Source organism: Mobula hypostoma, chromosome 11 (genome assembly GCF_963921235.1).
Source record: "Mobula hypostoma chromosome 11, sMobHyp1.1, whole genome shotgun sequence".
Classification (NCBI taxonomy): domain Eukaryota; kingdom Metazoa; phylum Chordata; class Chondrichthyes; order Myliobatiformes; family Myliobatidae; genus Mobula; species Mobula hypostoma.
Genome location: NC_086107.1, coordinates 80,381,544 through 80,396,293, shown reverse-complemented (window position 1 = coordinate 80,396,293; position 14,750 = coordinate 80,381,544). Strand labels below are relative to the sequence as shown.

Genomic DNA, 14,750 nt, shown 5'->3' with positions numbered 1-14,750 from the left:
TTAGGCTGTCCAATCAATTCTGCTTCCTTGCATTAGCCCCAATCCAGAAGAGCTGATCTGCTGGTGGGTTTAACCATGAGCTACTCTATAAGGCCATCTCGCAGGCTTTCTGGAAATTCCCGCTCTTGGGACCCAGCACCAACCAGATTTTCCCAATCTACCTGCAGATTGAAATCCCCCATGACTATTGTAACCTTGCTGTTTTGGCGTGTATTTTCTATCTCCCATTGTAACTTGTAAGCCACATCCTTACTGATGTTTGCAGGTTGGTATACATCTCCCATCATGGTCTTTTTTTATCCTTGAACACTAATCTCCCAGCTATAATCTTCTTTCAGCCATGATTCAGTAATGCCTACAACATCATACATGCCAATTTGTAACTGTGCTGCAAAGTTATCTACCTTATTCCATATACTGTCCATGTTCAGATATAACACCTTCAGTCCTGTATTCATCCTTTTCGATTTTGTTCACCTTTTGTGTTATAACTCATCCTGTTGACTGCAACTTTGCCCTATCATCAGCCTCTCCTTGCTCGCAGTGTCACCACTTATTGCCTTCGTTTGTAAACCAACTATCTCATCCTTAGCACCATCTCTCTGATTCCCATACCCCTGCCAAATTAGTTAAAACCCACCCTAACAAATTGAGCAAACCTGCTCACAAGGATTTGGACACCCTTGGGTTCAGGTGTAACCCATCCTTTCTGTGCAGGTCATACCTTTCCCAGAAGAGATCCCATTGATCCATAAATCTGAACCAGCCTCTTGCACCAGCATCTGCAGAAGCTCTTGTCCAATTCCATGCTTTCCCAAATTATGGATTAGGAATAGGCAATGGAGACAATTCCATGGGCTTTGGAAGCCACAACAGGAGGGACAAGGACATGGAGACCTGGACTGGAAGAGCTGGGAATAACCAATGATACCAAGTCTTGCTCTGCAGAGAAAGGCTGTTACGCCCACAAAAAGCTTTACCCTCAGGAGAGGGGGAATCACATCAAGAAGATGGATATTTTCAGTATGTGCAGGAGATGATGACAAGAATTACTCACCCAACCCACACCCCCCATGCACTTGCTGCTTCACATCACCTTTCACAGCTACATACAATTCTCTCTGTTTTTATTTTAATCCAACTGTTCCTCGCGGCATTGTTTTTATTTTAAACGTCTCGCTGTGCTTCAACAGGTCGATGGCCACCTCAGGTTTGTTTTAAAAATACCTTGTGGCCAATGTTATGCTTTGTAACTTCAAAACATTACTCTGATTGAAAGGAAGACAAGGAGTCAGGGAACGAGAGTCTGACTTTGTATTTACTTTAAGCAAAGTGTGGCCGTGATGATGTATGTAATTCACAAATTTTTACATATAACCCTTAATTATCTTAAATGAACAAAAATGTTTAATTGAACAATATATATGTACACAATTACTCATATTTATCTGAACTATTAAATACACAACAGTTCTCCCCACAACCACAGAGTTTTCTCTGGGTGCTCCGGTTTCCTCCCAGAGTCCAAAGATGTACTGGTTAGTAGGTTAATTAGTCATTGTGATATTGTCCTGTGATTAGACTCAGGTTAAATTGGAGGCTGTGGCTCATTGGGCTGGAAGGGTCTGTTCCGAGCTGTATCTTTAAAAGAAAGATTTTAAACTGTTCTCCACAGTGGCAGTATCTGTCATCAGAGGGCAGACACTTAAGGTGAGGGGTAAGATTCAAGATTGAAGACATAATTTTATTCATCATGTGAGCATCAAAGCACACAGTAAAATGTGTTGTTTGCATTAACAACCAACACACATGGGGGTTTTTTGGGGGCAGTCTGCAAGTGTCGGCAGATATTCAGACACCAATACAGCATGACCACCATGCTCGAGAGAACAACACAGAACACAATAGCAGAGAATGTACCAAGATAGAACTCAGTCACACTGAATCAAACCCCATTCCTCCCTCGCTCCACCCACACACACACTCCTCCAGCCCCAGCGGACAGGGGCAGCCCCTGTCTTTCTCCTCTGGCCTCCAACAGACTTGGACTCAGACTCAGGCTCACAGAGTTTCCCAGCGGATCCTCAAAGATTCGCAGACTCAGGAATCAGTGAATAGGGGATGTGACATAAGAATGAATTTCAGCCAGAGAGTGGTTGGAATCTGGAATCACTGCCTGAGGGTGTGTTGGAATCAGAGACACCAAGAACATTTGGATTAGAACACGGAACACAGAACAGTACAGCACAGAAACAGGAAGAGGGCCTTTGGCCCATGATGAACCAGTTAAGGTAACAATGAAATGCCTAACCCAGTCAATCAGTTCTACTGACACAAAATCTCCATGCCTCTGTTCTCTGCACTACTCATGTGCCTCACTAACCAGCCTCTTGAACACCTCTATCATATCTGCCTCCATCTCCACCCTCGGCAGAGCACTCCAGGCACTCACTACACTCTGTGTGAAAGAAACAAGAATTCTCCACACATCCCCATGAATTCACCGCCCTCACCTTAAATGCAGGCCTCTTGTGTAGGACATTTTGATGTGGGGGGAGCGGATTATTTATTTGTTAATTTATTTCTTGAGGGACAGCACAGAACAAGCCCTTCTGGCCCTTTCAGCAGTGCCACCTGCAATGGCCCCATTTAATCCGGGCCTGATCACAGGACAACCTACATTCAGCAATTAACCTGCCAACCGGTGTGTGGGAGGAAAGCAGAGCAGCAGGAGGGAGCCTGCATGCTCACAGGGAAAACATACAAACTCCTTACAGGAAGATATCTGCTGTCTACTCTACCTTCAGCTCTCATGGCCTTATAGACCTCTCTCAGGACTCCCATCAGCTTTCTGGCACTCCAGAGGGATCAACTGAAGTCTGTCCAGTTTCTCCTTGCAGCACGTGCTCTCTAATCCAGGCAGTATCCTGGTGAACCTCTTCTAACCCCTCTCCCAAGTGTCCACATCCTTCCTGTAATGGGGCAAACAACTGAATGCAGGTGAGCATTTGAATCATCAAGACCTATGGATCAAGTGTTGATAACTGTGATGAGCGGAGACAAGTACTTGATAATTGGCATGAACTGTGATTAGTGGAGATGGGTACTTGATAATTGGCATTGTTACGTACCCCGTAACTGGGTTGCCAAACCAGCAGAAATGGATCACTCAGTTGGAGTCTGGAGTACTAGAACTAAGAAAGTTTTATTAAAGAAACAAGCAACACAGTAATCGAAAGGATAATAAATGCAACAATTCAACAATGATAACCACACATGTGCACAGAATTAAGATAACAGCATCAATCAAGCTCTATCGTTGTCTAGGGGTAAATGACCAATTTCAAAATGACTCAAAGTTCAGTTCGCAGTAATCGTTGCCATGGCGATGGACAAGGTGGGGGAAGAGAGACAGAGAGAACAACTCATCATTCAGCACAGCTTCACTCACAGACCAGCGAGATTGCTCACGAGCAACTTTTGGGCGGGTCCTTGGTGATGTCACCTGAGGTCACCGACTGTGACCCCTCCTCCAGATGCGGTCGATCCTCTGCAGTGAACCCGGCACCCAGGCAAGGGCGGACACACACCGGGTTCCCGCTGATCGTACCTTTCCACCCTGTGCGTTGTCCGATACTTCTCACCACTCGTGAGAGGCGCACCGCTTCCAGGGTCTCGTTACCTCGGGTGGCGTGTGTGTCCGTCTTAGCGAACCTGTCCCCTTTTTATCCCCCTGCTGGGGTATCGCCTGTCCATCACTTCAAACAGTTCAGGGTTCAAAGGGGGGAGCCGCTCCAGACAGCTCTTCCTCCCACATCCCTTCATTACACATCTCCAGACGCTGCTCCATTGTTCCTTATCTCTCCTTCCCCTGAGGGCAGGTGGCAGACCAACTGCTGATGCCACTGATGCTAGCCCAGGCCAGCAAACATCTTAATTTTATGTGTATTCTCGTAACACTTCCCCCCTTTAAGGATTTTTACCGGGAGGTAAAAATTACAAACATGACTACATTATCTGATACATACACAATATACATCTTTAACAGTTATTTAGCTAATACAGAGAATTTGAAGCTGTCAACACCTTGACAGACAGTCATCACATTTTCTGTTCCTTTTACACGTGTTATTAATAATCCCTTAGACCAGGCTCCAACTCAGCAAACTTCAGAGTGGCCAAAAACACTGATGAATTGCGACCAATGTAACCTCTCATTTGGTTTTGTCCCGGACCACAACAACAAGGGTCGTCCCATTCCGACTCAAGTTTCTCTCGCAAGGGCTTAGTAGGAGGGGGACGGGTATTGACCGCAGAGTTATTGCAAAACTTCCTGCAGTACCCCACCATCTCCAAAAGCCTTCTGAGGGCCCTCTTGTCTGTCGGGGTTGGGAGGTCAGCGATAGCCTGCACTGTAGCTTGCATCACTGCCAGCTGCCCCTGTGTCACCACAATTCCCAGGTAAGTGACCTTCGTGTGGCCGAATTCATTTTTTTCAAGGTTCACTATCAAGCTGGCTTCAGACAGCCGTGTTAAATTGCCAATACACACCTCTGTGTTCATCAGCCCTTTAGTCACTGAATTACTCAAAAAATATGGGTGTTGTTTACTTGGCTGCCCTATTGTAACCACAATCGCCCAACGTCCCAGTTCTTTGCATTTCCTCGGGACAATCAAACACATGGGTGCGAGTCGTTTAATTACTCCTTCGGGGATTAAGGGAGAGACCTTATCAGTAGACCTGGCCAAAACAATAGCCTTCTCCCATCTGACCGATCCCATCCTAATCTTTTCAAAATGGTTCTTTTCTCTTAACGGGGGCCCCTAGCTTCATTGATTTCCACGCTAACACCGACTAGGTTTGTTAGCATATCAAAAGCCGGTGACCGTCTCAGTTCGCGTCGGTCATGATCAATAACATTCTTCCCCCTGGGCAGCCGGTAAATCTCTTTCATGATTCCACCAACTGTTTCCTCCAGCACCGCAAAATGTCCACCGGGGGGTACCTCGTGGGCCATGTTAAAAACCTCATCCCCATAACTCTTTTGCACCACCCCCCACTCCTCATCTGCGGATGCTGTACTTGATTTCCCTTTCTTCCTTAGCACTTCCTCATCCGCACAATAGCCTACTAGTTCCCTTGTCAAGGCTGTGTCAGAGAGAGCTGTCTCGGCAAAAACCATCAGCCCCTCGTCTCGCTCCTGCGTCTGCACAAATTCTTTCCTGGCTACTGCTACGTCCGTCCCAGCTCCCTCACTACCTCTTATCTCACTACACCCTGTCTCATACAAGGTTGGCAGAAATGTTTCAGCCAAATTCACCATCGCGGGCGGGGCCTCCATGCTGGCAGGCTGACCCGTCAATCTCACAACTGGGAACACGATTCCTCCGGCGATGTCATTACCGAGCAAGACTTCCACGTCTTTCATCGGTAATTCGGACCTCACCCCGATCGTGACTAGTCCAGAGACCAGGTTGCTCTGTAAATGTATCTGGTGCAAAGGGACTGACTCTGTCCCTTCCCCAACACCTTTGACCTCTACCTCCCCAGTCTGGGTCTCTGAGCTAAACTCTAATACACTCTTCAGTATTAGTGACTGACACGCTCCCGTGTCTCTCCAGATCCGCACTGGAACTGGTTTTAACCTCTTTTTCACTGACACCAGTCCGGCCGAGATAAACCTCTCGCGCCCTTCCTGGACTTTTTCAGACCTGTCCTTCCCTAGCGGTTCGCTTAACAGCTCGATACAGCCATTCAAAATTTCCGCTTTTCCTTTCCCCGTCTCCTTCCTTGGGGCAAAGCACCTGGACGCAAAGTGTCCGACTTTCCCACAATTATAACAGACGACCCCAGGAGACTTCCTACCAGACTGTTCCCGGTCTACCTTATCCTTTTCACTAGTCCCCGGCTTACTTTCTGACTTTTCCGGCGGACTCTCCCCGCCGTCCTGACTACCCTTCTGGTAGCCTTTACTCGGGGCAACCTTCATTTTATGCGTCAACGCATGCTCATCCGCTAACTTAGCAGTTGCGGCTAACGTGGCTGCCTCTTTCTCATCGAGGTAGGGTCTCATACCCTCAGGGACACAACCTTTAAACTGCTCAATCAGAATCAGCTGCAGCAGTCTGTCATAATCCCCCTCTACCCCTTTCGAGGCGCACCAACGCTCACAATATGTTTGCATCTCGCGAGCAAACTCCAAATACGTGCGGTCCCACCGCTTCCTCGCATTCCGGAACCTCTGCCGGTATGCCTCCGGGACCAACTCATAAATCCTGAGGATGGCCTCCTTCACCACCTCATACTTCTGGGCATCTTCCGCGGATAAAGCGGAGTAAGCTTGTTGGGCCTTCCCTTTCAGTACACTCTGAAGTAAGACAACCCACTTATCCCTCGGCCATTCCTGACTTATAGCCACCTTTTCGAAGTGGAGAAAGTACCGATCCACATCGGTATCGTCAAATGGGGGAACCAGCCTAACCTCCTGGGTCGCCCGGAACCCTCCACCTTGGTTCGGCACGAGCCCCTGCTCGGCCCTTATCTTTAACTTCTCCAGCTCAAATTCCCTTTCCCTCTGTTTCTCCTCTCTCTCCAACTGTCTTTCTCTCTCTTGCCTTTCTACCTCTTTCTCTCTTGCCTTTCTACCTCTTTCTCTCTTGCCTTTCTACCTCTTTCTCTCTCTCTCGCCTTTCTAACTCTCTCTCTTTCTCCCGCCTTTCTAACTCTTTCTCTCTCTCCCGCCTTTCTAACTCTCTCTCTTTCTCCTGCCTTTCTAACTGCTTCTCTTCGTGTTCTAACTGCCGTACCCGGAACTCGTGCTCGAGTCTCAGTTTTTCAAGCTGTACCTGTACCGCGTCTCCAGCAGGTTTTTCAATAGACACCACCCCCAGCTCACCTTGGGGAAACACACCTTTAGATACATAGTGCTCTACAATAGCTCTGTGTATCTCCTCTCTCCTCATTGTCGACTTCACCTTAGCAAGATTCACCCGTTTGGCCACAGCTATCAATTCCGATTTCCTGGCATCCCCTAATGCCTCCAAGGTCGGCGCCTTTATAAATTCCTCAACCTCCATTTCTGCTGTTTGTCTTTTCTTTCTTTCGGGAATTTTAACCCAATCAATTTACTCCGTCCCAAATTTAGCGTTCAAAATCGCGGACGAGAACCCCACTTATGTTACGTACCCCGTAACTGGGTTGCCAAACCAGCAGAAATGGATCACTCAGTTGGAGTCTGGAGTACTAGAACTAAGAAAGTTTTATTAAAGAAACAAGCAACACAGTAATCGAAAGGATAATAAATGCAACAATTCAACAATGATAACCACACATGTGCACAGAATTAAGATAACAGCATCAATCAAGCTCTATCGTTGTCTAGGGGTAAATGACCAATTTCAAAATGACTCAAAGTTCAGTTCGCAGTAATCGTTGCCATGGCGATGGACAAGGTGGGGGAAGAGAGACATAGAATAGGAACAACTGATCATTCAGAACGGCTTCACTCACAGACCAGCGGGATGGCTCACAAACAGCATTTGGGCGGGTCCTTGGTGATGTCACCTGAGGTCACCGACTGTGACCCCTCCTCCAGATGCGGTCGATCCTCTGCAGTGAACCCGGCACCCAGGCAAGGGCGGACACACACCGGGTTCCCGCTGATCGTACCTTTTCACCCTTGTCGTTGTCTGGCACTTCTCACCCACTCGTGAGAAGCGCACCGCTTCCAGGGTCTCGTTACCTCGGGTGGCGTGTGTGTCTGTCTTAGCGAACCTGTCCCTTTTTATCCCCCTGCTGGGGTATCGCCTGTCCATCACTTCAAACAGTTCAGGGTTCAAAGGGGGAGCCGCTCCAGACAGCTCTCTCTCCCACATCCCTTCATTACACATCTCCAGACGCTGCTCCATTGTTCCTTATCTCTCCTTCCCCTGAGGGCAGGTGGCAGACCAACTGCTGATGCCACTGATGCTAGCCCAGGCCAGCAAACATCTTAATTTTATGTGTATTCTCGTAACAGCATGAACAGGATGGACCAAAGGGCCTGAACCTGAGCTGAATGACAATGATTCATCTGTTTCTCTGTTTATCCAAACAGTTTTCAGAATGCTGAAAGCCTTTCTAGTCATTTCTCTCATTTGATAGTGAAATTAGCCGTAATCTAATTTTCCTACATATCCACTCAGGATTTGAACACAGCGTGCCAGTATTCTCTTATAAACAGATCTAGAGGTAGAAACCAATATCCGAGAGATTTCAGAACTCACAGGTCGAGCAGGGCTATAGAGAAGGGGTTGAGATACAAAAAGCATCCAGTCAGCAGCAGTTCTGTGGGTGAAAATGCCTTGTTAATGAAGATCATGGAATTGAAAAACCTACTGATTTAATGAATGACATTTATGAGACTGGAATGGTACCAGAAGAGATGAAAAAAATCAGAATTTATCACTCTTCTTAAGAAACCTGGAGAAATAGAATGTGAGTTACATAGGACCATAAGTTTAATGAATCATATCACTAAGATACTTCTAAGAACTTTGATGACAAGAGCTAAAAGTAAGATACAAGCTGAAATAGGTAAAGAACAATGTGGTTTTGTGAAAGACAAAGGTACAAGAAATGCAATATTGATGTTAAGGATACTATCAGAATGAACTATTCAAGTGCAAAAAGATTTGTTTGTTTTATCGACTACACAAAAGCATTCGATAAAGTGAAGCACAGTAAGTTATTTGAATTATTACAGAAAGCTCTAGATCTAGATTCGAAAGACCTCCGCCTAATCAGAAATCTGTACTGGGAACAAATTGTCGCTGAAAGAATAGATGGAGAGGAGAGTCAGTTTACGAAAATCAAGAGAGGTGTTAGACAAGGGTGTATTTTCTCCCGATTTGTTTAATGTGTACAGTGAAACAATATTACAAAAATAAGAGACATCTTGGGAATCAAAGTTGGTGGTGAAAACATCAATTATTTCAGATATGTGGATGACACAAGTACGGAGGAAGAACTACAAAACTTAATTAATATAATTTTTGAATAAAGTGCAAACAGAATGTATGGTGATATCAAAAAAAGGAGAATCCTATCTGCAGGCTGAAAATAATTGGGGAAGACATAAAACAAGTACAGAACTTTTGCTACTTAGGAAGCTGGGTGACATCAGATGGCAGGTGCCACATGGACATCAAAAGAAGAATAGGGATGGCAAAAGCAGCAAAGATGTGGCTTTTGAGGAGGATGCAAAGAATATCATGGATGAAACAAATATCTAACAAGGATGTCAGGAACAGAGCAAGTACAAAAAGAGAAATAATGTATGAGATCATGAAAAGGTAACATGACTTCATTGGACATGTGATTAGGAAAGAGGAGTTAGAATGTATGGGAAAGATTGAAGGGAAGAAAGCAAGAGGAAGGCAAAGACAAATGATGATGGAGACAGCAGCCAGAGAACTGGAAATGAATACCAATGAATTGATCCACTTGTCCCGAAACAGGAGTGTGTAGGCCATGGCAGTCAAAGCTCAAACTGGGCACAGCACCTGATGATGATGATGAATGAGAGCAATCAGAGGAGAATAGTTCATTGTAAATTGTCCCATGATCAGGATCAATCAGGGTCAAGAGCATGGCTCGAAGGGACGGAATAGCCCACTATGTGCTGTATTGTTCAGTAAATAAAATAAAATAAACTAGAATACCTTTTATTCTCCCAGGTCATTAATCAAACAACAAGGAATCAAATGGCAAGTGCTGGTACCTGAAGCAGGTTAAAATAAACCTGTTTATTCCAACTCTCTGTCTGCTCAGTGATAACCAGTCACCAGTACATATTCATCACCATTATTATGTGTCATGTTGTGTGATGTAGGCGATCATGGTCTTTTGATCCTGATTGTTTTTGGCAAATTTTCTACATAAGTGGTTTGCCATTGATTTCAGCCATTATCAATACCCTTCAGAGATTGTCTGACTGGTGTCAGTGGTTGCATAACCAGGACTTGTGATATGCCCCAACTTCTCATATGACCATCCACCAACATAAGACCATAAGACCATTAGATGTAGGAGCAGAATTAGGCCATTTGGCCCATTGATTATACTTTGTCATTTCACCATCCTCTGCCTTCTCACTGTATCCCTTTATATCCTGACCAATCAAGAATCTATCAACCTCTGCCTTAAATATACCCAATGACTTGGCCTCCACAGTCACTTCTGGTAACGAATTCTACAGGTTTGCCACTCTCTGGCTAAAGAAATTCCTCCTAATCTCCATTCTGTAACGACACCCCTCTATTCTGAGGCTGTGTCCTCTGGTCCTAGACTCTCCCACCAGAGGAAACAATCTTTCCACTTCCATTCTATCGAAGCTTTTCAACATTTGATATATTTCAAATAGGCCACTCCTCATTCTTCTGAATTCTTGTGAATACAGGCACAGAGGTATCAAATGCTCTTCATATGGCAGATGGAGTTTAATACAGACAAGGGTGAGGTATTACACGTTGGAAGGACAAACCAAGGTAGAACATACAGGGTAAATAGTAAGTCACTGAGGAGTGCAGTAGAACAGAGGGATCTGGGAATACGGATACAAAATTCCCTAAAAGTGACATCACAGGTAGATAGGGTCATAAAGAGAGCTTTTGGTACATTGGCCTTTATTAATCAAAGTATTGAGTATAAGAGCTGGAATGTTATGATGAGGTTGTATAAGGCATTGGTGAGGCTGAATCTGGAGTATTGTATTCAGTTTTGGTCACCAAATTACAGGAAGGATATAAATAAGGTTGAAAGAGTGCCGAGAAGGTTTACAAGGATGTTGCTGGGACTTGAGAAACTCAGTTACAGAGAAAGGTTGAATAGGTTAGGACTTTATTCCCTGGAGTGTAGAAGAATGAGGGGAGATTTGATAGAGGTATATAAAATTATGATGGGTATAGATAGAGTGAATGCAAGCAGGCTTTTTCCACTGAGGCAAGGGGAGAAAAAAACCAGAGGACATGGGTTTAGGGTGAGGGGGGAGAAGTTTAAAGGGAACATTAGTGGGGGGCTTCTTCACACAGGGAGTGGTGGGAGTGTGGAATGAGCTGCCAGACGAGGTGGTAAATGTGGGTTCTTTTTTAACATCTAAGAATAAATTGGACAGATACATGGATGGGAGGTGTATGGAGGGATATGGTCCGTGTGCAGGTCAGTGGGACTAGGCAGAAAATGGTTCGGCACAGCCAAGAAGGGCCAAAAGGCCTGTTTCTGTGCTGTAGTTTTTCTATGGTTTCTATGGTTTTCTATATGACAAGCCATTCAATCCTGGAATCATTTTCGTGTACCTCCTCTGAACCCTCTCCAGTTTCAGCACATCCTTTCTTAGATAAGGAGCCCAAAACTGCTCCAAGTGAGGCCTCACCGGTGACTCAACATCACATCATTGCTTTTATATTCCAGTCCTCTCAAAATGAATGCTAACATCACAATTCCCTTCCTCACTACCGACTCAACCTGCAAATTAACCTTTAGGAAATCCTGCATAAGAACTCCCAAGTCCCTTTGAACTTCAGATTTTTGAATTTTCTCCCCATTCTGCAACAACAAAAGATCAATTCTGTCATCCAAGTCATTGACATGTAACATAAAAAGAAGTGGTTCCAACACAGACCCCACTAGTCACTGGTAGCCAACCAGAAAAGGCTCCCTTTATTCCTACTCTTTGCTTCCTGCCAATCAACCACTGCTTTATCCATGCTACAACCTTTCCTGTAATACTGTGGGCTCGAAGTTTTTAAGCAGCCTCATGTGTGGCAACTTGAAAATACAGTATTGAATATCAACTTATTCTCCTTTGTCTATCCGGCTTGTTATTTCTTCAAAGAATTCCAACAGATTTGTCTGGCAAGATTTTCCCTTAAGGAAACCATGCTGACTATGGTCTATTTTATCATGTGCCTCCAAGTACCCTGAAACCATATCCTTAACAATCAATTCCAACATCATCTTAACCAATGTGGTCAGACTAACTGGCCTATAATTTCCTTTCTTCTGGCCTTCTCGATTCTGGAAGGGTGGAGTGACATTAGCAATTTTCCAGTCTAGTGATTCTTAAAAGATGATAACTGATACATCCATAATCTTTTCAGCCACCACTTTAAGAACCCTGGGGTGTACATCATTTGGTCTAGGTGATTTATCTAGTTTCCCAAGAACCATCTCCCTAGTAATGGTGACCACACACTTCTGACCCCTGACATACTGCTAGTGCCTTCCATAGTGAAGACTGATGCAAAATACTTATTCAGTTCTGCCATTTCCTTGTCCCTCATTGCTACCTCTCCAGCATCATTTTGCAGCAGTCTGATATCCAATCTTAGCTCTTTGTAACACTTCATGTATCTGAAGAATTCTTGGCATCCTCTTTAGTATTATTGGCGGGCTTATTTTCGTATTCCACCTTTTCCTTCTTTTTGATTTTTTAGTTGCCTTCTGTTGGTTTTTAAAAGCATCACAGTCCTCTTATTTCCCATTAATTATTGCTCTATTTCTGCCCTCTCTTTGGCTTTTATGTTGGCCTTGACTTCTTTTGTTATCCATGATTGTGTCCTGCCTTTAGAATACTTCTGCCACTTTGGAATGTATATATCCTGTGTCCTCTGAATTGCTCCCAGAAATTCCAGCCATTGCTGCTCTGCTGTCATCCCTGCCAGTGTTCTTTTCCAATCAATTCCTCTCTCATAAATCTGTAATTCCCTTTACTCCACTGTAACACTGATACATCTGACTTTAGCTTCTCCTTCTCAAATTTCAGGGTGAATTCAATCATATTATGATCACTTGCCCCACAGGTTCTTTTACCTCAGGCTCCTTGCATGTCACCCAATCCGGAAGAGCTGAACCCCTAGTGGATTTAACCATGAGCTGCTCTATAAGGCTGTCTCCCAAGCTTTCTAGAAATTCTTGCTCTTTGGATCCAGCACCAACCAGGTTTTCCCAATCTACCTGCATATTGAAATCCCCCATGAGTGTTGTAACTTTGCCCTTTCGGCATGCATTGTCTATCTCCCATTGCAATTTGTAGATCATGTCCTTACTACTGTTTGTGGGTCAGTATATCACTCCCATCAGGGAGTGTCACTACTCACTGCTTTTGTTTATAGACCAACTACCTCATCCTTAGCACCATCTCTCTGGTTCCCAATCCTTACCAAATTAGTTTCAACCCTCCCAAACAAATTTAGCAAAGCTGCTCACAAGGATTCGGACACCCTTGGGTTCAGGTGTAACCCATCCTTTTTGTACAGGTTGTACCTTTCCCAGAAAAGATCCCATTGATCCATAAATCTGAACCAACCCGTTGCACCAACATCTGCAGAATCTCTTGTCCAAGTCCACGTTAACACACTTTCCCCAATTTAGGGATTAGAAATGGGGAATGGAGACAATTCCCTTGGCTCTGGAAGCCATGAAGAGAGGCACGAAGACTTCAAGACCTCAACTGGAAGAGCAGGGCATAATCCAACGATCACCAAGTCTTATAGTGAAAGTGTGGATTTTCGCTCTGTGGAGAGGAGCCTGTTATACCTCCGTAAAGCTTTACCCTCAGGAAAGGGATGGAGAGGGGGAATCACATCGAGAAGATGGATATTTTCAGTATTATAGAAACGTGCAGGAGGTGATAAAAATTACTCACCCATCCCCCACCACAACGCATTTGATATTTCGCATCATCTTTCTCTGGCTACAAACAGAAAGATTGCAGAATAAAGATCCAAAGTCTCCTTTCCTGAAAATGCCCTCGGCACCAACCCTGCTCGACCTGTGAGCTCTGAAATCTACTGGATATTGATGTCTACCTCTAGATCTGTTTAAAAGAGAATACTGGCCCACTGTGTTCACATCCTGAGTGGATATGTAGGAAAATTAGATTACGGCTAATTTCACTACCAAATGAGAGAAATAACAAGAAAGGCTTTCAGCATTCTGAAAACTGTTTGGATAAACATAGAAAGAGATGAGTCATTCTCATTAAGCTCAGAGTCAGGCCCTTTGGCCCATCCTGTTCATGCCAGTTATCAAGTACCCATCTTCAAGAATCACAGTTCATGCCAAATATCAAGTACCCATCTCCACTAATCACAGTTCATGCCAATTATCAAGTAACCATCTCCATTAATCATAGTTCATGCCAACTATCAAGTAATCATCTCCACTAATCACTGTCCATGCCAATTATCAAGTACCTATCTCCACTAATCACAGTTCATGCCAATTATTCAGTACCCATCTCCACTAATCACAGTTCATGCCAATTATCAAGTACCCAACTCCACTAATCACAGGTCATGCTAATTATCAGGTACCCGTCTCCACTAATCACAGTTCATGCCAATTATCAACTACCCATCTCCACTAATCACAGTTCAGGACAATTATCAAGTACCCGTCTCCATTAATCACAGTTCAGGACAATTATCAAGTACCCGTCTCCACTAATCACAGGTCATGCTAATTATCAAGTAACCATCTCCACTAATCACAGTTCATACCAATGATCAAGTACCCATCTCCACTAATCACAGTTCATGCCAACTATCAAGTACTTGTCTCCACTCATCACAGTTATCAGCACTTGATCCATAGGTCTTGATGATTCAAATGCTCGCCTGCATTCAGTTGTTTGCCCCATTACAGGAAGGATGTGGACACTTGGGAGAGGGGGTAGAAGAGGTTCACCAGGATACTGCCTGGATTAGAG

General features: G+C 44.5%; 1 protein-coding gene across 2 annotated transcripts in view; it reads right to left on the bottom strand.

Moving 5' to 3' along the window:
* LOC134353862 (ras-related C3 botulinum toxin substrate 1-like) overlaps positions 1-13,816 on the bottom strand; it is a 50,285-nt gene extending 36,469 nt beyond the window's left edge. For both annotated transcript variants that reach the window (XM_063062341.1, XM_063062342.1), the window contains exon 1: positions 13,686-13,816. In XM_063062341.1, coding sequence (XP_062918411.1) covers positions 13,686-13,723 — 38 coding nt within the window. In that variant the 5' untranslated portion in view covers positions 13,724-13,816. The remainder of the gene's footprint in view (positions 1-13,685) is intronic.
* Positions 13,817-14,750: the final 934 nt, after the last annotated feature.